Here is a 23,014-nt window from a genome sequence, read left to right as displayed (position 1 = left end):
AGGCTTGCACTTTCATCTATACAATTTTTCATATTCCACATCATAAACAAAGAAAAAAATGGGCAGGAGCACTAAAGATGAGATAGTTAAGTGACTTCCCTAAAATCACGTGCTAGTAAATGGCAAATCAAGGACAGAAGCTTTTTTTTTTAACACTATTTTCCATTATAATCAAGCACATTTTAATCAATCATTTTACACTCTTCTATTTGAGAATGAGGTACAGAATTTGGCTTTATAATGTTACAAGTAACCTGAGTGTTTACAAGTTTGACTCATCATAAAACAACAATTACAATATAAAAAACTTGAGGGAATTGAACCAAATTAAACTACCCTGAATTAGCAGGCCTCCTTTCTCCTCTAACTCTACTGTCCATTTCTCCTCTGATGACACCACGTTATTTTTAAATATAACACTAGCCTAACACTGTGGCACATTTATATACAATTGACCCTTGAACAACAGGGGTTTGAATTGCACAGGTCCACTTACATGTGGATTTTTTTCAATAAATATAGCACCTGTATTTTCATCCTACAGATCTTTAACTAAGTGTGGGGGGAAAGTCTGTGTTTGATTAGAGATCACAATAGTGAATTCAAAAGAATTAGGGTTTGAGTCCGGATTCTACCCAAACCAAACTGTTTCAGCTTCCTGTCCTTGGGTGAGTAATTTATCAACTCCTTTGGGGGTTTTATGGGGTTTTTTGTTTTGGTTTGGTGTTTTAGGCAGTTCTACACTTTATAAATCATTTCCCCCCCCTCAAATCCTTTTCCCAATCAGGTTGCCACACAATACTGAGCAGAATTCCCCGTGCTACACAGTAGATCCCCGTCGGTCACCCATTCCAAACATAGCACTGTGAACATGTCAATCCCAAACTCCCCAACTAACCCTCCTCCCCACCCTTCCCTCCCTCCCAACCATAAGTTCGTTCTATATCAATTCCTTTGTTTTTGATGCAGAGATGGCAATATGTGGATTTTCAACTGGGTGGGGGATTGGCACCCTGAACTCCCACTTTGTTCAAGGGTCAACTGTACTACACTGAAATTTCAAAGCATTTACTTAAATAATCTCAATTTACACCATGAAATGTATACTTGACTTCTGAACCACTATGAATCTTAGCATTGCTTCAAAACATGGCCTATCTCTAACCTACTGTCATGAAAACATGTATTCAATTGCCAACTCCTTAAATTTTGATTCTTTCATTGGGCCTCTGCTGAATAATTTAGTAGTTTTTCTAAAATGTTTTATGATGTTGCATAAAATCTACATCAAAGCTCATTATTCTTTTCTTCATAGAGAATCCCTTTCTTGACATACTGTTAATTAACTCCACTTGCCTTCCAGGGACATACTATTGGGACCTTCAAAATCTTTCAAACTGACCATTGTTATTCTCTTGCTTTGATCTCTCTGACTGCTCTATTTGAGGCAGCTAAGACCCTGCTTTCAGTATCATTCTTTCTTGCCTAGATTCTACAACAGACTCCTAACAGGTCCTCCGAGTATCCACCCTCAACCCCCTGCAGTCTATTCACACAGCAGCCAGAGTGATCCTTTTTAAAAAGTAACTCTTTTTTTTTTTTTTTTTAGATTCCATATATATGTGTTAGCATATGGTATTTGTTTTTCTCTTTCTGACTTACTTCACTCTGTAGGACAGACTCTAGGTCCATCCACCTCACTACAAATAACTCAATTTCATTTCTTTTTATGGCTGAGTAATATTCCATTGTATATATGTGCCACATCTTCTTTATCCATTCATATGTCAATGGACACTTAAGTTGCTTCCATGCCCTGGCTATTGTAAATAGAGCTGCAATGAACATTGTGGTACATGACTCTTTTTGAATTATGGTTTTCTCAGGGTACATGCCCAGTAGTGGGATTGCTGGGTCACATGGTAGTTCTATTTTTAGTTTTTTAAGGAACCTCCATACTGTTCTCCATAGTGGCTGTATCAATTTACATTCCCACCAACAGTGCAAGAGGGTTCCTTTTCTCCACACCGTCTCCAGCATTTACTGTTCATAGATTTTTTGATGATGGCCATTCTGACTGGTGTGAAGTGATACCTCATTGTAGTTTTAATTTGCATTTCTCTAATGATTAGTGATGTTGAGCATTCTTTCATATGTTTGTTGGCAATCTGTTATGAAGAACCTAGGGGCAGGACAGGAATAAAGACACAGACGTAGAGAATGGACTTGAGGACACAGGGAGGGGGAAGGGTAAGCTGGGACGAAGTGAGAGAGTGGCATGGACTTATATATACTACCAAATGTAAAATAGATAGCTAGTGGGAAGCAGCCGCATAGCACAGGGAGATCAGCTCAGTGCTTTGTGACCACCTAGAGGGGTGGGATAGGGAGGGTGGGAGGGAGATGCAAGAGGGAGGAGATATGGGGATATATGTATATGTATAGCTGATTCACTGTTATAAAGCAGAAACTAACACACCATTGTAAAGCAATTATACTCCAATAAAGATGTTAAAAAAAAAAAAAAGGTAAGTCAGATCATATCACCCTTATGCTCAAAACCCTCCAATGGCTCCCTGTCTCATTCAGAGTACAGCCAAAGTCTTTATGATGTCTATGAGGCCCTACCCCATCTGGCTACCTGTGACCTCTCTGACCCCATCTCTTACTACTGTCCCCTGCTCACTCAGCTTTTCCTCACTGGCCTCCTTGCTATTCCTTGGACATGTCAGGCAGGCTCCCATCCTGGAGTTACTTCATCTGCCTAAGTACTTATCCCCTAGAGGGCCAGCCTTGTGACTTAACTCCTTCATCTCAAGTCTGCACTCAAATGTTACCTTCTCAAAGAGGCTTACCCTTATCATCCTACTTTATACTGCAACTCACCTCCCCTCTATACACACTCCTGATCTCTTATCTTGGTCTAATTTTGTTCTTTTTTTTCCGTAATACTTATCATCTTCCAACATAACATACCATTCATTTATTGTATCTATTGTACGATATCTCCTTCAATACAAAGTAAGCTCCATAAGGACAGAAATTTTTGCCTGTTTCATTTTTTGGTGTATTCTAACTACCTAGAACATTGCCTAGTGCATAGTATGTATTTAATAAGTACTGATGAATAACTGAATGAAAGCTTACTCCATTTCAGAAACTTATCCATGTACATTCTCAAACTCACTAATTAGACATCCTTTCTTGCTCCCTATCTCTATTTACTACTAATTCATCAAACAAATAATCCAAAGGCCAAAGTATTAGGCATGGGGAATTGAAATATGAATAAGACACACTCCTGCCCTTAGGTAATTCTTCTTTCCACTCCCATCATCACTTCTTTGATCCAAACTACTGTCATCTCTCACCTGGACACGACAGCCATCTGGTTCATCTACCTGCATTCCATCTGAACCCAGTCAATCCATTCTCCATGCTATAAGCATAGTGATATTTTCTAATCACAAAGGTGAAACTGCCCCCACTTGCTTAACACATTTTTGACTGGAGATGTATTACGGCCCCAGGTGTTAGTTTCTGCAAAAATCGCCCGGTCAGTAACGTGTTAAAATGCTTTGATGCTACTCATTCCTCTTAGGTAGAGAAAAACCCCTTAACACTCTCTGCAAACCTCTGTATGAACTGCTTCCTCTCTCTCTCTCCAGCCTTAACCATTGAGTGCTTCCATGTGCACACACACAGACATACACACCTGCCATCCTATCCCTCATACTCAGTAAACTTCCTTCTATCTTAGCACCTCTACACCTGCAGTTCTCATTCCATCACCTAATTACCCCAGCTTATCCTACAGATCTCTATCACTTCCTCATGGAAGTATACCCTGACTTCCTTAACTAGGTCAAATGCTCCAGTAACAGGCTCTAGTAGCACTTGTCACAGCTGAAAATTTAGATTTGTTTGAATGATTTTTTTTTAGTTTAGTTTTGTTTGTTTTGGCCGCACTGTACAGCATGCAGGATCTTAATTCCCCGACCAGGGATCGAACCCGCCCCCCCTACAGTGGAAGCATGGAGTCTTAACCACTGGACCGCCAGGGAATTCGCCAAATGATTATTTAATATGTGTACCCATCCGATAATAAACTCCATGAGAGTAAGGATCACATCTGTTTTTGTTCATCACAGTATCCACAGTGCCTAGAATATATCAATATATGTTTGTTGAATGAATGACAATGAAAGCATAAGCCAAAATATGGAAATAGGAAAAACTTTAGAGGAAGAATAAAAAGTGTGGGAAAGGAGTGCTAGTTGCTGTATGAGCTGGGAGTGGTATGAGGTAAAGAAGTCCACATGGGCTAAATCATAGAAGGTCTTGCATGTCATTTCAAGGAACATATCCCTCAGGAAATGATGGAGCCAGTGAAGGGTTTTTAAGCAGTGGAAATGACAATGATTTGTTTTGATTTTAGACAGCTCTCACAAGCTGTGCACAGCATGGAGAAAGGCTTTGAAAGGGCAATGAGATGAATGAAGGCCTAAACTAGGACACTGATTTAGGAATGGAGAATGGGGATCATGTGATTAAAGAGTAGGAGGGGTCCAGATAACTCAAAGCTTGCCAACCCGGGTGACTGGTGGCTCCAGAAATTCAGATCCAGTAATTCTTAAACTCATGGGCTGACTGCACTAGAATCATCTGACGCCTTGATTAAAAATATACATTTCTATACTGAGCCTGCGCTCTACAGCCCGCAAGCCACAACTACTGAGCCTGCATGCCACAACTGAGGCCCACAAGCCTAGAGCCCGTGCTGCGCGACAAGAGAAGCCACCGCAGTGAGAAGCCCACGCACTGCAATGAAGAATAGCACTCCCTCGTCGCAACTAGAGAAAGCCCTCACACAGCAATGAAGACCCAACACAGCAAAAAATAAATAAATAGATTTATTTTTTTTAAAATATACACATTTCTAGGCTCCATACCAGATCTTCTAAATCAGAAATTCTGGGAATGGGGCACGGAAATCTTATTTTCAACGAGTGTCCAAAGTGATTTTTACTGTGTTCACTCAAGTTTTGAAACAACTGAGGTAAAAAACACAATAGAAGGCAAAAAAGTTTATGAGAGATGATGATGATGAATTTAAATTTGTAAATGATGAGTTTGAACTGTCTATGCAGACAACCAACAGATGAATAACCAATTCCAAATATCATATAGGATTGGTCAGGTTGGAGACCAAAATTTTGTGGAAGCATTTAAGTTCACAAAGGAGTAAAAAGAGTGGTACAGGCTATGGTTAAAACTTAGAAGGACACAACACTTAAGATATAGACAGAGAAGAGGATTTGCTCAATAGTTAGTAAATACCCTAAAATGCTATTTCTGCATGAGGTATTTGTGTGTCAAATGTTGTCCTTTTAGGTGCTCGGAGGGATACAAAGCTAAGACCTGGCGCCTGTCTTGCAAGCCCTGTGGACACTAGGCACTCTCAACATATCATCCAAAATGTCACAGGCCTTATTGTTCAAGTCTGTAATATACCTTGAAAGACTGTAAGTTTACTAAGAAAACACTAGTTAGTTTTATTCCAAAACGTCTTTAACGTAGAGGATATCCTTACTCCCTATTACCCCCAACAATATCCTGCTGCCCTTCCTTCAAAGCTTTCCCAGATTCCTCTGACCAATGCCCAATACATAAAAATGGAGAGAGAGTTCAGTATGATAAAAGATTTTTCGAATCAGATAGTGTCTAGCACACAGCAGTTACTAAAACATACCTAATCAAAATATAAATGGCCTAGACTTATTATTTTAGTTCTGAAACACTCTAGTTGGAAATATGCTAGCTGTGAAATCATGGCATACTTAACTGTTCTATGCCTCTGTTATTTCATCAACAAAAAAGGGAAAATACAAAAGAGAGGGCTGTTTTAGAATTAATGAGAAAATTACATAACTTGTGTAAACACACTGTCTGCCACATAATAAGCACAAGACGAATGGTAGCCTATCATTATCATCACTACCACTAGGTACTCCTAAATATCTCTTGATTAATATTTCATATAGTTTTACATAAAGGAAATTATATTGAAAATGTAAATATATTAATTTCTCCAACTGAATATCTAAAAATGGTTAACACAAATTATGGCATTACAAAATATGTTATAATATTATGCAGTCAGTAAAAATCTATGAAGAATATTTATAAGTATCTAAAAATGATCACGATAGAACTTTAATAAAAAATAATAGAAAAACAAACTGTGCATTTAATAAGATTCTGGTTTTATCTTAAAATGTTAATCTTAATAAAACTAAATAAAAATAAATTTAAATTTTCTTCTATATGTTTTTCATATGTAAGTAATATATTGAGAAAAAACACCAAAATATTTGGTATTTTCAAAGTTTTCTACACTGGACATATTTCTTTCGAATTCAAAAAAATTAACTTTTTAACTTTCAAATCACAAAGCACTTATAGATAAAACTGCTTATGACTATATCAATCTGCCTGTGTAAATTTAAAGATGATCCTTTAAATAATGTAATTTGACCAAGTATATACAAGTACTGTAGCGGACTGAATTTGTCAATAAGATTTTTCTGCAAGAAAAAGATTGACGTTAGTAAACCTGAAAAGAAAGGGAATACAGAACCTTTGTATTCAACATGTCATGGCTGTTCCAACCAGGTCCCATTTCCAACATTAAGTCAAAGCCATGGTCTGCACATATTAGGCACAAATAAATACTTGCCATATTTGATTTTTTTTTTTTAAAAAAGTAATCGAGCTTAAAGGCCAAGAATCTAATTTAAAAACTAGACTGGGGGCTTCCCTGGTGGCAATCTGCCTGCTGGTTGAGAATCTGCCTGGTTGAGAATCTGCCTGCTGATGCACGGGACATGGGTTCGAGCCCTGGTCTGGGAAGATCCCACATGCCGCGGAGCAACTAGGCCCGTGAGCCACAACTACTGAGCCTGCGCGTCTGCAGCCTGTGCTCCACAGCAAGAGAGGCCATGATAGTGAGAGGCCCACGCACTGCGATGAAGAGTGGCCCCCACTTGCCGCAACTGGAGAAAGCCCTCGCACAGAAACGAAGACCAAAGGCAGCCAAAAATAAGTAAGTAAATAAATAATAATAATAAAAACAAAAACAACTGGACTGGTTATGTGGCAGATGGCTAAGGCAAAAGCAGGTAGCTGTCAAACACAATGTATACACTTGAAAATCAACTCAACATTTGTCTTCCAGTTGTGTGTGCGCATGGTTACATGCACGTGCAAGTCTATAAGAATGATATTAACTCCATGGGACAGAAATAGCAGTGTACTTAAATGTTTATAACCAGTACTGAAACATTTTCATACTCAGAACTTTGACTCAAGAGAGAAAAAAATAGATATAAAAATAGAGGAGCCAATATTTAGAATTCCAAATGATCAATCTCACATACTAAGATACAGCAGAGTAGAAGTTCTCCAGACTAATCTCTACTTAACCAACTTGTCATATTATTCTTTTTTTTTATGTCATATTATTCTTAAACTCTCTCTTTTCTTCAAAAGACATATGGACTTTATGCCCTCATGAGAATCAATGTTCATGGCTAGTACTTTCGTACATATCTTGCTCCCGTATCAGTTTCTTATACTCATTATAATTAAATAGTTTAACTAAATAAACCAATCAGATATGAGTAGAAAAAGGGCTGTTGTTTCTATGAAAACTAAGTAAAGCACTTTAAGACTCAATACAGGTAAGCTGCTTTTAAAAAAATGAATTTAAGGTGGGCAAGACATTTCAAGAGATTATTAAAACCTAAGATTCGGACCCCAACTGCTTCACAAGTGTCATTAAGATATCACTCCACTTTATAAAAATTAAATCTAGAAATTACAGTCCATACAATGAGTACAAGAAAGGAACAGAAGTCCAATAGTAGATTTATGTTTTTAAAATGTTATGCTCTGGGGCTTCCCCCAGTGGCGCAGTGGTTGAGAATCCGCCTGCCAATGCAGGGGACACGGGTTCGATCCCCAGTCTGGGAAGATCCCATATGCTGCGGAGCAGCTGGGCCTGTGCGCCACAACTACTGAGCCTGCACTCTAGAGCCCATGAGCCACAACTACTGAAGCCCATGCGCCTGGAACCCGTGCTCCGCAGCGGGAGGAGCCACCGCAGTGAGAAGCCCACGCACCGTGACAAAGAGTAGCCCCCGCTCACCGCAACTGGAGAAGGCCCGCGCACAGCAGCGAAGACCCAACACAGCCAAAAATAAATAAATAAGTAAATTTATTTAAAAAAAAAAAAAAGTTTGGCTTTAAAAAAAAAAAAAACTGTTATGCTCTTTGACATCAGTCTTAGCCGTATTTTTTTTTTGGATCTGTCTCCTCTGGCAAGGGCAATGAAAGCAAAAATAAAAACTCAAAAGCTTTTGCACAGTGAAGGAAACCATCAACAAAACGAAAAGACAATCTACTGAATGGAAAAATATATTTGTAAATGATATATCCAATAAGGGGTTAATAGCCAAAATATATAAAGAACTTACGCAACTCAATATCAAAGAACCAAACAATCCAATTAAAAAAATTGGCAGAGGACCTGGAAAGACATTTTTCCAAGGAAGACATACAGATGGGTCAACAGATACATGAAAAGATGCTCAACATCACTAATCATCAGGGAAATGCAAATCAAAACCACAATGAGGGCTTCCCTGGTGGCGCAGTGGTTGAGAGTCCGCCTGCCGATGCAGGGGACACGGGTTCGTGCCCCGGTCTAGGAAGATCCCACATGCCGCGGAGCGGCTGGGCGCGTGAGCCATGGCCACTGATCCTGCACGTCCGGAGCCTGTGCTCCGCAACAGGAAAGGCCACAACAGTGAGAGGCCCGCGTACCGCAAAAAAAAAAAAAAAAAAAGAAAAAAAAACTACAATGAGATATCACCTCACAGTTCTCAGAATGGCTATCATCAAAAAGACAACAAATAACAAGTGTTGGCGAGGATGCAGAGAAAGGGGAACCTTCACGCACTATTGGTGGCAATGGAAATTGGTGCAACCACTATGGAAAACACTATGAGGGTTCCTCAAAAAAATTAAAAATTGAACTACTATACAATCCAGCAATTCCACTTCTAGGTATTTATTCAAAGAAAATGAAAACACTAATTTGAAAAGATATATGCACCCCTATGCTCACTGCAGCATTATTTACAATAGGCAAGATATGGAAGCAATCTAACTGTCCACTGATAGATAAATGGATAAAGAAGATATATACACAATGGTGTATTACTCAGCCATAAAAAAGAATGAAACCCTGCCATTTGCAGCAACATGGATGGACCTAGAGGCTATTATGCTAAGTGAAATAAGTCAGAGAAAGACAAATACCATGTGAGTTCACTTATATGTGGAATCTAAAAAACAAGACAGAGAGTGCCATAGATAGAGAAAACAAACTGGTGGCTGCCAGAGGATGGAAGGGTGGGGAGGCGGGCAAAATGGGTGAAGAGGATGTAATGTACAGCCTAGGAAATATAGTTAATAACATTGTAATAACTTTGTATGGTGCCAAATGGTTACTTAACTTATTGTGGTGATCAATTCATAACGTATGTGAATGTCAAATCACAATGCTGTACATCTGAAACGAATATAATATTGTATGTCAACTATAGTTCAATTTAAAAAGGAAAATAAAATGTAAGACAACCTTAGTTTTAAGTTAAAATAAAATATTCAAATATACTTCAATAAAATTTTTAAAATAAGGGAATTCCCTGGTAGTCCAGTGGTTAGGACTTGGTGCTTTCACTGCCGGGGCCTGGGTTCGACCCCTTGTCAGGGAACTAAGATCCCACAAGCCATGCAGTGCAGCCAAAAAAAAATTAAATTAAAAGATAAAAATAAAATAAAATATTCAAAGTACATATCTTTTTAAATAATTTTTTTGATAATAAAATCTTTTACTGACTGTCTGTAAGACCTATATCCAAAAGTTCATAGCAGTTTAATTCATTATAGCCAGAAAATGGAAATGATCCAAATGTCCATCAGCTGGTGAATGGATAAACAAATAGATACACAATGGAATACTATTCAGCAATAAAAATGATGCAAGAACATAGGTGAAACTCCCAAGCATTATGCCAAGTGAAAGAAGCCAAACACAAAAGACTATGCACTGTATGAGCCCATTTACATTAAATTCTAGAAAAGGCAAAACAATAGTGATAGAAAGCAAATCAGTGGTTGCCAGGGGCCAAGGGTTGGTTAGAGAACAGAGGACTTACAGCAAAGGAGCATAAGAAATCATTCTGGGGTGATGGAGATGTTCTATACCATGATTGCTGTTACATGACTATTCATTTCTCAAAACTAATAAAACTGCACACTTAAAATTACTGGGTTTTATTGAAGTATATGTCAGTAAAGTTGACAAAGAACATTAAAAAAACAATTTTATTAAAAAAGATTCTCCCTTGGCTTTGTTTCTATGAAGTTTTCAAAACAATATAAATGCATACAATATGCTTTACTTATGCTTTTTCATTATAACATAAAAGTCTGTAATCCTAAAATCACTACCAATAAATTTCTTAATGTTCTCTGGTACAGATTAAGACAAATTATACAATCACATTGTTAGTTTGTATTGCCAAGTATTGCATAATTGACAACAAATGTCCTTTTTACTTGAATTACATCATAAATATATGCTACTTTTCCTCATTTATACTTTTAATTTTAATGAAGTGAATCATTATTCTGATGATTCTGTTATTCTGGTGGATTTGCTTTTCTGACACATTTAACTTCTTAAAGTGATTTACTGTCCACTATCTGTTTCTCTTTAGTGTCTTTTTTATTTTATTTATTTATTTTATTTATTTTATTTACTTATTTTTGGCTGTGTTGGGTCTTCGCTGCTGCGTGCGGGCTTTCTCTAGCTGCAGAGAGTGGGGGCTACTCTTCGTTGTGGTGCGCGGGCTTCTCATTGTGGTGGCTTCTCTTGCTGCGGAGCATGGCTCTACGCATGTGGGCTTCAGTAGTTGTGGTGCGCGGGCTCAGTCGCTGTGGCTCACGGGCTTCTCATTGTGGTGGCTTCTCTTGTTGCAGAGCACAGGCTCTAGGCGTGTGGGCTTCAGTAGTTGCGGCACACGGGCTCAGTAGTTGTGGCTCACAGGCTCTAAAGCACAGGCTCAGTAGTTATGGCGCACAGGCTTAGTTGCTCCACAGCATGTGGGATTTTCCCAGACCAGGGCTCAAACCTGTGTCCCCTGCACTGGCAGGTGGATTCTTAACCACTGTACCACCAGGGAAGCCCCTAGTGTCTTCTTTAGATAGGAGAGGTTTAAAGGTCCTAGACTCAATATTTAGATTTCTAGGTTAAATATGCTGTAAAATAAACTTACTAGTGCCAGAAGGAGACATAGAATGAAAGTGATTTACTATCATAAAAGCCTTAAGGAATACATAAAAGTAAAGCCAAAAGATAGCAAGTTGGTGACACTAAGGGACAGACCTCACCCACAAATGTGTTCTGTTTTGGCTTGCACAGTATGTTAAAAATCAAGAGATTATTCATTTAACTTTCTAGTTTCTCTTGAAAATTCAGAAGCCTTGGCAATACTGGGCTCACAGTCCTAATTTACAACAATCAGCTAAAGTTCAGAAGACACTGTCCCTTTAGACAGGGCACATACTCTTTCTTTAGTCCATCCAAGCCTCTAACACTTGAGTTCACTCATTGTCACTATGTACCTGGCTACACGTATCTGAGTTTTCAAACCCTAGTTTGAAATAATTTGAGGTTAGTGCCTCAACTAAGCATAACTGAGAGATGAAGTTAGAGTTATATGAATGGAGTTCCCCCTAAATTTGTTATGCTTAGTTCTCCTTCCAGGCAGACCAAAAAAACCTGTTCATTAAGAGTAAATGATAAGAGTCCCTCCCATCAGGAAACTTACACAAGCCTCTTAGGTAGCCTCATCCACCAGAGGGCAGACAGCAGAAGCAAGAAGAACTATAATCCTGCAGCCTGGGGAACAAAAACCACATTCACAGAAAGACAGACAAGATGAAAAGGCAGAGGGCTATGTACCAAATGAAGGAACAAGATAAAACCCCAGGAAAACAAATAAATGAAGTGGAGATACGCAACCTTCCAGAAAAAGAATTCAGAATAATGATAGTGAAGATGATCCAGGACCTCGGAAAAAGAATGGAGGCAAAGATCGAGAAGATACAAGAAATGTTTAAAAAAGACCTAAAAGAATTAAAGAGCAAAGAAACAGAGATGAATAATACAATAACTGAAATGAAAACTATACTAGAAGGAATCAAAAGCAGAATAACTGAGGCAGAAGAACGGATAAGTGACCTGGAAGACAGAATGGTGGAATTCATTGCTGTGGAACAGAATAAAGAAAAAAGAATGAAAAGAAATGAAGACAGCCTAAGAGACCTCTGGGACAACATTAAACACAGCAACATTTGCATTATAGGGGTCCCAGAAGGAGAAGAGAGAGAGAAAGGACCTGAGAAAATATTTGAAGAGATTATAGTCGAAAACTTCCCTAACATGGGAAGGAAATAGCCACCCAAGGCCAGGAAGCACAGCGAGTCCCATACAGGATAAACCCAAGGAGAAACTCGCCGAGACACACAGTAATCAAATTGGCAAAAATTAAAGACAATGAAAAATTACTGAAAGCAACAAGGGAAAAACGACAAATAACATACAAGGGAACTCCCATATGCTTAACAGCTGATTTCTCAGCAGAAACTCTACACTGCCAGAAGGGATTGGCATGATATACTTAAAGTGATGAAAGGGAAGAATCTATAACCAAGATTACTCTACCCAGCAAGGATTGCATTCAGATTCGATGGAGAAATCAAAAGCTTTACAGACAAGCAAAAGCTAAGAGAATTCAGCACCACCAAACCAGCTGTACAACAAATGCTAAAGGAACTCCTCTAAGTGGGAAACACAAAAGAAAAGGACCTATAAAAACAAACCCAAAACAATTAAGAAAATGGTCATAGGAACATACGTATCAATAATTACCTTAAACGTGAATGGATTAAATGCTCCAACCAAAAGACACAGGCTTGCTGAACGGATACAAAAACAAGACCCATCTATATGCTGTCTACAAGAGACCCACTTCAGACCTAGGGACACATACAGACTGAAAGTGAGGGGATAGAAAAAGATATTCAATGCAAATGAAAATCAAAAGAAAGCTGGAGTAGCAATACTCATATCAGATAAAATAGACTTTAAAATAAAGAATGTTACAAGAGACAAGGAAGAACACTACACAATGATCAGGGGATCAATCTAAGAAGACGATATAACAATTATAAATAAATATACACCCGATCGACAGTAACACAATAACGGTGGGAGACTTTAACACTTCACTTACACCAATGGACAGATCATCCAAACAGAAAATTAATAAGGAAACACAAGTTTTAAATGACACAACAGACAAGATAGATTTAACTGATATTTATAGGACATTCCATCCAAAAACAGCAGATTACACTTTCTTCTCAAGTGCGCACGGAACATTCTCCAGGATCGACCACATCTTGGGTCACAAATCAAGCCTCAGTAAATTTAAGAAAATTGAAATCATATCAAGCATCTTTTCTGACCACAACACTATGAGATTAGAAATGAATTACAGGGAAAAAAACGTAAAAAACACAAACACATAGTGGCTAAACAATACATTACTAAATAACCAAGAGATCACTGAAGAAATCAAAGAGGAAATCAAAAAATACCTAGAGACAAATGACAATGAAAACACGACGATCCAAAACCTATGGGATGCAGCAAAAGCAGTTCTAAGAGCGAAGTTTATAGCTATACAAGCCTATCTCAAGAAACAAAAATCTCAAACAATCTAACCTTACACCTAAAGGAACTAGAGAAAGAAGAACAAACAAAACCCAAAGTTAGCAGAAGGAAAGAAATCTTAAAGATCAGAGCAGAAATAAATGAAATAGAAACAAAGAAAACAACAGCAAAGACCAATAAAACTAAAAGGTGGTTCTTGGAGAAGATAAACAAAATTGATAAACCATTAGTCAGACTCATCAAGAAAAAGAGGGAGAGGACTCAAATCAATAAAATTAGAAATGAAAAAGGAGAAGTTACAACACACAGCAGAAATACAAAGCATCCTAAGAGACTACTACAAGCAACTCTATGCCAATAAAATGGACAACCTGGAAGAAATGGACAAATTCTTAGAAAGGTATAACATTCCAAGACTGAACCAGGAAGAAATAGAAAACATGAACAGACCAATCACAAGTAATGAAATTGAAACTGCTTAAATATCTTCCAACAAACAAAAGTCCAGGACCAGATGGCTTCACAGGTGAATTCTATCAAACATTTAGAGAACAGCTAACAGCCATCCTTCTCAAACTCTTCCAAAAAATTGCAGAGGAAGGAACACTCCCAAACTCATTATATGAGGCCACCATCACCCTGATACCGAAACCAGACAATGATACTACAAAACAAGAAAATTACAAACCAATATCACTGATGAATATAGATGCAAATATCCTCAACAAAATACTAGCAAACAGAATCCAACAACACATTAAAAGGATCATACACCATGATCAAGTGGGATTTATCCCAGGGATGCAAGGATTCTTCAATATACACAATCAATGTGATACACCATAATAACAAATTGAAGAATATAAACCATATGATCATCTCAATAGATGCAGAAAAAGCTTTTGACAATATTCAACACCCATTTATGATGAAAACTCTCCAGAAAGTGAGCATAGAGGGAACCTACCTCAACATAATAAAGGCCATACACGACAAACCCACAGCAAACATCATTCTCAATGGTGAAAAACTGAAAGCATTTCCTCTAAGATCAGGAACTAGATAAGGATGTCCACTCTCACCACTATTATTCAACCTAGTTTTGGAAGTCCTAGCCATGGCAATCAGAGAAGAAAAAGAAATAAGAGGAATATAAATTGGAAAAGAAGAAGTAAAACTGTCACTGTTTGCAAATCACATGATACTATACATAGAGAATCTGAAAAATGCCACCTGAAAACTACCAGAGCTAATCAATGAATTTGGCAAAGTTGCAGGATACAAAATTAATGCACAGAAATCTCTTGCATTCCTATACACTAATGATGAAAAATCTGAAAGAGAAATTAAGGAAACACTCCCATTTACCACTGCAACAAAAAGAATAAAATACCTAGGAATAAACCTACCTAGGGAGACAAAAGACCTCTATGCAGACAACTATAAGACACTGATGAAAAATTGAAGATGTTACCAACAGATGGAGAGATATACCATGTTCTTGGATTGGAAGAATCAATATTATGGAAATGACTATACTACCCAAAGCAATCTACAGATTCAACGTAATCCCTATCAAATTACCAATGGCATTTTTTACGGAACTAGAACAAAAAATCTTAAAATTTGTATGGAGACACAAAAGACCCCGAATAGCCAAAGAAGTCTTGAGGGAAAAAAATGGAGTGGGAAGAATGAGACTCTCTGACTTCAGACTATACTACAAAGCTACAGTGATCAAGACAATATGGTACTGGCACAAAAACAGAAACATAGATCATTGGAACAAGATAGAAAGCCCAGAGATAAACCCACGCACCTATGGTCAACTAATCTATGACAAAGGAGGCAAGGATATACAATGGAGAAAAGACAGTCTCTTCAATAAGTGGTGCTGGGAAAACTGGACAGCTACATGTAAAAGAATGAAATTAGAACATGCCCTAACACCATACACAAAAATAAACTCAAAATGGATTAGAGACCTAAATGTAAGACTGGACACTATAAAACTCATAGAGGAAAACATTGGAAGAACACTCTTTGACATAAATCACAGCAAGATCTTTTTTGATCCACCTCCTAGAGAAAGGGAAATAAAAACAAAAATAAACAAATGGGACCTAATGAAACTTCAAAGCTTTTGCACAGCAAAGGAAACCATAAACAAGATGAAAAGGCAACCCTCGGAATGGGAGAAAATATTTGCAAACAAATCAACAGACAAAGGACTAATCTCCAAAATATATAAATAGCTCATGCAGCTCAATATTAAAAAAACAAACAACCCTATCCAAAAATGGGCAAAAGACCTAAACAGACATTTCTCCAAAGGAGACATACAGATGGCCAAGAAGCACATGAAAAGCTGTTCAACATCACTAATTATTAGAGAAATGCAAATCAAAACTACAATGAGGTATCACTTCACACCAGTTAGAATGGGCATCATCAGAAAATCTACAAACAACAAATGCTGGAGAGGATGTGGAGAAAAGGGAATCCTCTTGCACTGTTGGTGGGAATATAAATTGATACAGGCACTATGGAGAACAGTATGGAGGTTCTTTAAAAATCTAAAAATAGGGCGCTTCCCTGGTGGCGCAGTGGTTGAGAGTCCACCTGCTGGTGCAGGGGACACGGGTTCGTGCCCCGGTCCGGGAAGATCCCACATGCCATGGAGTGGCTGGGCCCGTGAGCCATGGCTGCTGAGCCTGCGCGTCCGGAGCCTGTGCTCCCCAACGGGAGAGGCCAAAACAGTGGGAGGCCCGCGTACTGCAAAAACAAACAAACAAACAAAAAAAAACAACTAAAAATAGAATTACCATATGATCCAGCAATCCCACTACTGGGCATATACCCAGAGAAAACCATAATTCTAAAAGACACAGGTACCCCAATGTTCATTGCAGCACTATTTACAATAGCCAGGTCATGGAAGCAACCTAAATGCCCATCGACAGACGAATGGATAAAGAAGATGTGGTACATATATACAATGGAATATTACTCAGCCATAAAAGGAATGAAATTGGGTCATTTGTTGAGACGTGGATGGATCTAGAGACTGTCATACAGAGTGAACTAAGTCAAAAAGAGAAAAACAAAGATCGTATATTAACGCATGTAGGTGGAACCTAGAAAAATGGTACAGATGAACCGGTTTGCAGGGCAGAAGTTGAGACACAGATGTAGAGAACAAACGTATGGACACCAAGCGGGGAAAGCTGCAGGTGGGGGTGGGGATGGTCGTGTGATGAATTGGGTGATTGGGATTGACATGTATACACTGATGTGTATAAAATTGATGACTAATAAGAACCTGCTGTATAAAAAAATAAAATTCAAAAATTTTTTAAAAAAGTAAATGGTAAGAATGCATACATTCTACTGTAGAAAGCAAAATGTATACTGAATGCTGATAATGTAGTACAGTGTGTAATGAAATTATAAGCAATTTAGTATATTTCCATGCTAAGCACAAACCCAGATTCCAGAACTCTATTCATTATGTTCACTAATGTAAGAAAGCCAGTTCATGTGCAAAACTAAAGCAACAAGAACAAACAAAGCAACTTTATTTCTCTACCATAAAACTGAGCCTTTTCATATAATACATGAAGAGCACATGAAATATACTGAAGGTTTTAGCAAAAGGTCAAAATAAATAAAATATAGCAATATGTTAGAAAGCAAATAGGAATATAATTATAAGCATTCATTATTAGCTATAACGATTATTATTCATCTCACTTATTTAATGAAAAGGGAAACCATCTTTTGCCACAACTTTGAGGTACTTGATGAGATAGATACCTCTTTTTTTTTCTTTCTTTTTGTGGTACGCGGGCCTCTCACTGTTGTGGCCTCTCCCGCTGTGGAGCACAGGCTCCGGACATGCAGGCTCAGTGGCCATGGCTCACGGGCCCAGCCGCTCCGCGGCATGTGGGATCTTCCCGGACCGGGTCCCGAACCCGTGTCCCCTGCATCGGCAGGCGGACTCTCAGCCACTGCGCCACCAGCGAAGCCCAGATACATCTTTTTAGTCACCAAAGCAAAGTTTGCAGAGTCCTAGATACAAAGAACAATAAGTTAACAGATAATCTAACAGACTTACCCGTTCTGCAGATGCCTCATCCCCTGGCAGACACGCAGCAGCAGCAGCAGCAGCAGCACAAGCTATTTCCATCACAGTGGAGCTGGTAGGAGCATCAGTAGTGGATGAAGATCTGGGTCGGCCGGACTGCATAACAGTTGCCATCTCCTGGCCAGACTTCCTGTTGATTTGGGGACTTCCCTTTGGGGCCTCTGGCTTGCCCCGCCTACTATGCAAGCTCGTCCCTCTCTTCATCTTGGGTGGCACTCGGATCTGCTGCAGGACACGATTCAGAGCTGTGGGGTGGGTGGGGACACCATCAATCTCAGCACACGCGTTCTGGCTTTCTAGATCCATTTCAGGTTCTGGGTCTGCCTGAATTTGTTGCACATCATGTGGAGACACTGATGACCTCCTGCGCTGGTGCTGGAAGAGGTGCTTCAAGCCTTGGCCAATCACATTAATGTTCTCCAAAGCATTGTGGGTCATTTTAGACAACTTTTGTTCTGATTCTGTCTGCCTTCTGGCCTCTGCATCTTGGGATCTGCCTCCAGGATCAGGGTCCTCAAATAACTGTTCACTGCCCGAAGGCTCCATCAGTAGACTTAATACGATTATTTGCAAACTCAAAAATTTTTAAACACACCAAGACTGTCAAATTAGGTAGGCATTGCTTCAACAGTAACTACACATGCAGCTTTGAGGCGAAGGCTTCATGCCTATCTAATGTTAAAAAAGAAAAGAAAAAAAAAAAAAGAACCTCATATTATAAATCCATGCAGAAACTCCAGGGTTAAAACAAAGAAAAACATGCCACTAGCCAAACAATTAAGCAATCTTTAATCAGAAGATTAAAAGATAGTTTTCCAGATAGTGGGTAATGATTATCTTCTAGAATAGGAGAAAAAGCTCAGAAACAAGTACACAGGAAATGAAAAGAGCAACGTTTTAAAAAATCCCTGCAAGTTTCAATATGAAGAAGAACTGAATACTAGAGGAGTCATCTTGGAATGGAAACCATAATATTTAAGAGAACAGCCATTACTTGGGGCATAAGAGAGAACAGAGCACAGAGCATTCAATATATATAGTCTTGCTGAGGCAATTTAAATTATTCCTCTCATTCAAAATCACAATTATCTGTACGCTAAAGCTCAGTAAATTCAAAGAATAATAGTGAGAAGTGAATATCCCAACCTAACTATATGTGGATTTTAATGGAAAAGAGGAATTTCTGGTTAACTTTCATACTCATCAAGGTCACTGGCAACTAGAAGTGATAGTTCTGCTCTTTTGAGAAGAAAATGTAAATTAAAATCTTATAAGTTGAATTCTCTGCTGAAGCCCAAATGACCTTTTGGCACCATATGAGTGAATGATCCAGAGAGAATCTGTCTTCAGAGAGACTAAAGCTTTGCTCAGTACCAGCTATCAAGATAAGATACTCAAAGAAATGCTTTTCTTTGAACAGTGTCAACCCGGACAGAGGCTTCCCATACACAGTCAGTCCTCCATATCCACAGGTTCCACATCTGCAGATTTAACCAATTTCAGACAGAAAATATTGGGCGTGGGGGAGTTCCAGAATGTTCCAAAAAGCAGAACCTGAATTTGCCATGTGCCCAGCAACTATTTACATAGCATTTACATTGCATCTATAACTATTTTCATAGCATTTACATAGTATTAGGTATTATAAATACTCTAAAGATGATTTAAAGTATATGGGAGGATGTGCATAGTTATATGCAAATACTATGCCATTTTACATAAAGGACTTGAGCATCTGAGGATCTCTGTATTTGCAGGGGTCCTGGAACCAATCCTCCAAGGATACCAAGGGACAACTGCATTCACAAAAATTCAAAAGCAAAGAAGTGACACAGTAACTGGGTATGACTGAAAGTAGAGAAAAAGAAAGGTCAAATAGCAACCACATACCAATATTAAATGCAGGAAATTAAAAGGAAGTTGAAACTAAGAGATGCAAGGTCAGCACAATTGCCATGGTTACAGGAATCACATGCCCAAAAAAGGAGGGGATGGTAAGGATGAGATTTTTCAAAGCAGAAAGTGTGTTTTTTTTTAATTGAGTTTCTGCAAATATATAAAACAAAATTGTATTAATGTACAGAACCTGCTAGGGAGGGCAAAATATGGTGTAGGAAGGTCTTTATTTCCATATTTTACCTCAGACTTTCATTCAAACAGCTTTAAAACTCCCCTACACTACACCAAGTACTTTGAACAGTCTAAGTCACTACTAGTGAAGCACCTAAGGCGGTCACGTTCTGGGGATATGCAGACCCCTGGCCACCAAGTAGCAATCTAAAAGGCATAAATTAGCTGGATTTAAGAGTTCACTGTGATCTCTAGGCTACTAGAGGTCAAAGGGACAGGAATGCAAACCCACTAGACCTTTCTTCCTGGTAACTACTCTCAGAAGACCTTCTCATCATGTATATGGACATTGTCACTGTGGCTCTGCTGACCATATTCTTTCATGCCTATTTTCCCATCTGCTAACCTCTTCATGACTCAGGAGAGTAAACTGTGCTGACAGGGTTAAAGACCTTTGTCTCTTACCGGTACCTTCCTACTGTCTAAATACCACAAAATTCTTTGCTCCCAAACTAAGCAAATGAGTAGGAGCCATGAGAATGGGAAATTTCACGGCCTTTCACTCAAATTCTTTGTGGCCACACCGAAATCTTGCCACACCACTGGGGGCCTCCTACCTTTTTCCTGACTGTGTATTGCTTTATATTTCCTTTTCCCTTTTCAAGAGCCAAGAAAGAGGCCCTTAATCCTTACTAGATTAACAACTGTCTTGGTTTGTACTGGAGTTTTCTGTGGCTCCTTGTGGGGAAAAATGTTGACAATAGTGTATGTGTTTAATTATCCTCATCTTCTCTCAAGAGTTTGTAGCACATACTAATAGTTATTGAATTATTTTCACTCTGCAAAGCATTAAGCTTCTCAGAGAAAAAGGGCTATGTAACCAAGATAATCCAGTAACAGTGTATATCAAGTAATCTCTTCTTCCACTGTGAAAGCAGCAGGCTGATAATGAGGAAGTAATTTACTTTTTTTCTTATTTATATTGCATTAGCTAAATAATACAACTGATTTTTTTTTTGGTTGATTTTGAAAGTAAATATGTAAAATAAGCTTCTCCCATGAGAATAAAAGATACCATGAAGAGAGGAATGGTGTCAAGGTTAGCTGGAAAACCAAATGACCCACTTGTCTCATATATAAACATATCAGGAATTTATTACTCAGCAAATCAGTTTTATTAGGCAGTATTATAAACTAATCAGGTGGTCACCTGCTTCTTATTTTTTAAAAAATGGAGAATCTGGTATATTTTAAATGTCAGTAACTTCATTTGAGATTTCACTAGCATGTCTACATTATTTATTTTCAAATAATTCAAAATGATCAATTACAAGGAAATTCCAGCATGTCTAGGAAAACCTAGAAATAAAGTGTTAATTTTCAAGCCAAAGCTTGCACAGGATATCGACATAGCTGCGAAGATTACCTAGAAGAAGAGTAATAAATTCTGGGATTTCTAAAGGCAAAACATATATTAATGATACTAACAGAAGCTTACTTAACATGGAACACTAAAGAAACTTAATTGAGCTTTGAACATCAAGTTGTTAGACAAGAATTTTGAAAAACAACCTGTTGCACTGATTATAAAATGTAATCTGGTACTTGTACCTATCATCTGCATTATTGCTGTGATATCAACACAAACAAGAAATATTGCTTGTCCAAAAAAAAAAAAGAAAAAGAAAGAAAGAAGTATTTCTTGTCAAATACTGTGAAACTTGGTAAAACTTTCTGTAGGCCAAGAAAAAATCTTTAAGGCCACCTTTTAATTTGCAACAAATATTAAGGAAGGTCAAATGCTATGCCAAAAATACCAAAGACAGTAATGCTATAATAATTAATTATATAAAACTTGTGACAGTAAGAAAAGCAAGCACTAAAGGAATTCAATAATGTGAAAGTTTTTTAGAACTCCCCTATTTTCTTCTGTAAAACAGTAGTAAAATTCAAATCAATAATAACTGTTGCTCAGTTTATAAAATTTCTCAAATAACCATATTGGGGTCTCTGGTTTAACACAAACAAGTACAACAGTAAAGCTAAGTGTGCTTTCGAAAGAAGGAAATGTTAGCTTCTCTTTTATTCATTCAGCTTCTCTGAAAAGTAAAGTTCTTTTAGTAAACCAGAGGAAATGGGTAAAGAGCAAAGGGAACAAAAGGACATGGGAGAAAGGGGGCAGGGGGAAGGGGTGAAAAGTGGGGAAAAAAGAGGAAGAAAACTGGTAGCCACCAACAAACCAAGTATTTCAGATAACTTTGTTAAATTCTCAGAATTTTTAAGAATTTTTCTACAACAGTTTTGCAAAAAAATTCCAAATTATATATGAATTATCTTTCTTTTTTTCCTTTAAGTTTTTCTTCCCAACTGTTTAGTTTTTGTGATAGATATGGTGACCAAAGCTTTCTGGTTTGGCTATGAACCAAGTTATTTCATTGATGATAAAGAGTTGGATACTTGCCTTTATCACTCTTCCTCAAGCACTTCTAAGGTGTTCTGGAATCGTTTTAGGAAAAGCTGAAAAGCAAACATTAAGAAATACAAAGTGAGAAACTTACAAGATGGAAACATCTATATAAACAAAGAAAAGTAAGTATACACATAACAAAATGTTAACATTTATCTCTCACTGGTGGGAGTAGGGTAATTTTTTCTAGTGTTTTTTAGTATTTTCTAATTTTGCAAAGGTATAATAAAAAACTGTAATCAAGGAAAAATACCTTGGGAAAAAAAGAAACTTGTCAATACTTAAAAAAGAAAGTGGCGTGTTTTATAAATAGCAATGAATATTTTTACACTATGATACTGAATTAGGAATGGTTATTCCATTAATTCTGATCTTAAAGTAACATGAAATGCAAAACAAGTACATACATGAAAAACAGCATAATTTTATAAGCAAATATTTTTCAAGTAGCTTCCAA

The 23,014-nt window shown here is 37.9% G+C and overlaps 1 protein-coding gene across 6 annotated transcripts in view; it reads right to left on the bottom strand.

The window, feature by feature from the left end:
- TMCC1 (transmembrane and coiled-coil domain family 1) overlaps positions 1–23,014 on the bottom strand; it is a 219,614-nt gene that overhangs the window by 141,254 nt on the left and 55,346 nt on the right. For 4 of the 6 annotated variants that reach the window (XR_009542688.1, XM_060161081.1, XM_060161084.1 and 1 more), the window contains exons 2-3: positions 22,548–22,607; positions 17,991–18,688 (exon numbers count right to left, since the gene is read on the bottom strand). Coding sequence is in view for 5 of the 6 variants with exons in the window: in XM_060161081.1 (XP_060017064.1) it covers positions 17,991–18,566 (576 nt within the window). In the remaining variant the exon portion in view is untranslated. The remainder of the gene's footprint in view (positions 1–17,990; positions 18,689–22,547; positions 22,608–23,014) is intronic. The other 2 variants (XM_060161085.1, XM_060161086.1) reach the window with 1 other exon arrangement.

Source organism: Lagenorhynchus albirostris, chromosome 10 (assembly GCF_949774975.1).
Source record: "Lagenorhynchus albirostris chromosome 10, mLagAlb1.1, whole genome shotgun sequence".
Taxonomy (NCBI): domain Eukaryota; kingdom Metazoa; phylum Chordata; class Mammalia; order Artiodactyla; family Delphinidae; genus Lagenorhynchus; species Lagenorhynchus albirostris.
The sequence above is the reverse complement of the archived record's forward strand: the minus strand, read 5'-3'. Positions and strand labels throughout refer to the sequence as shown.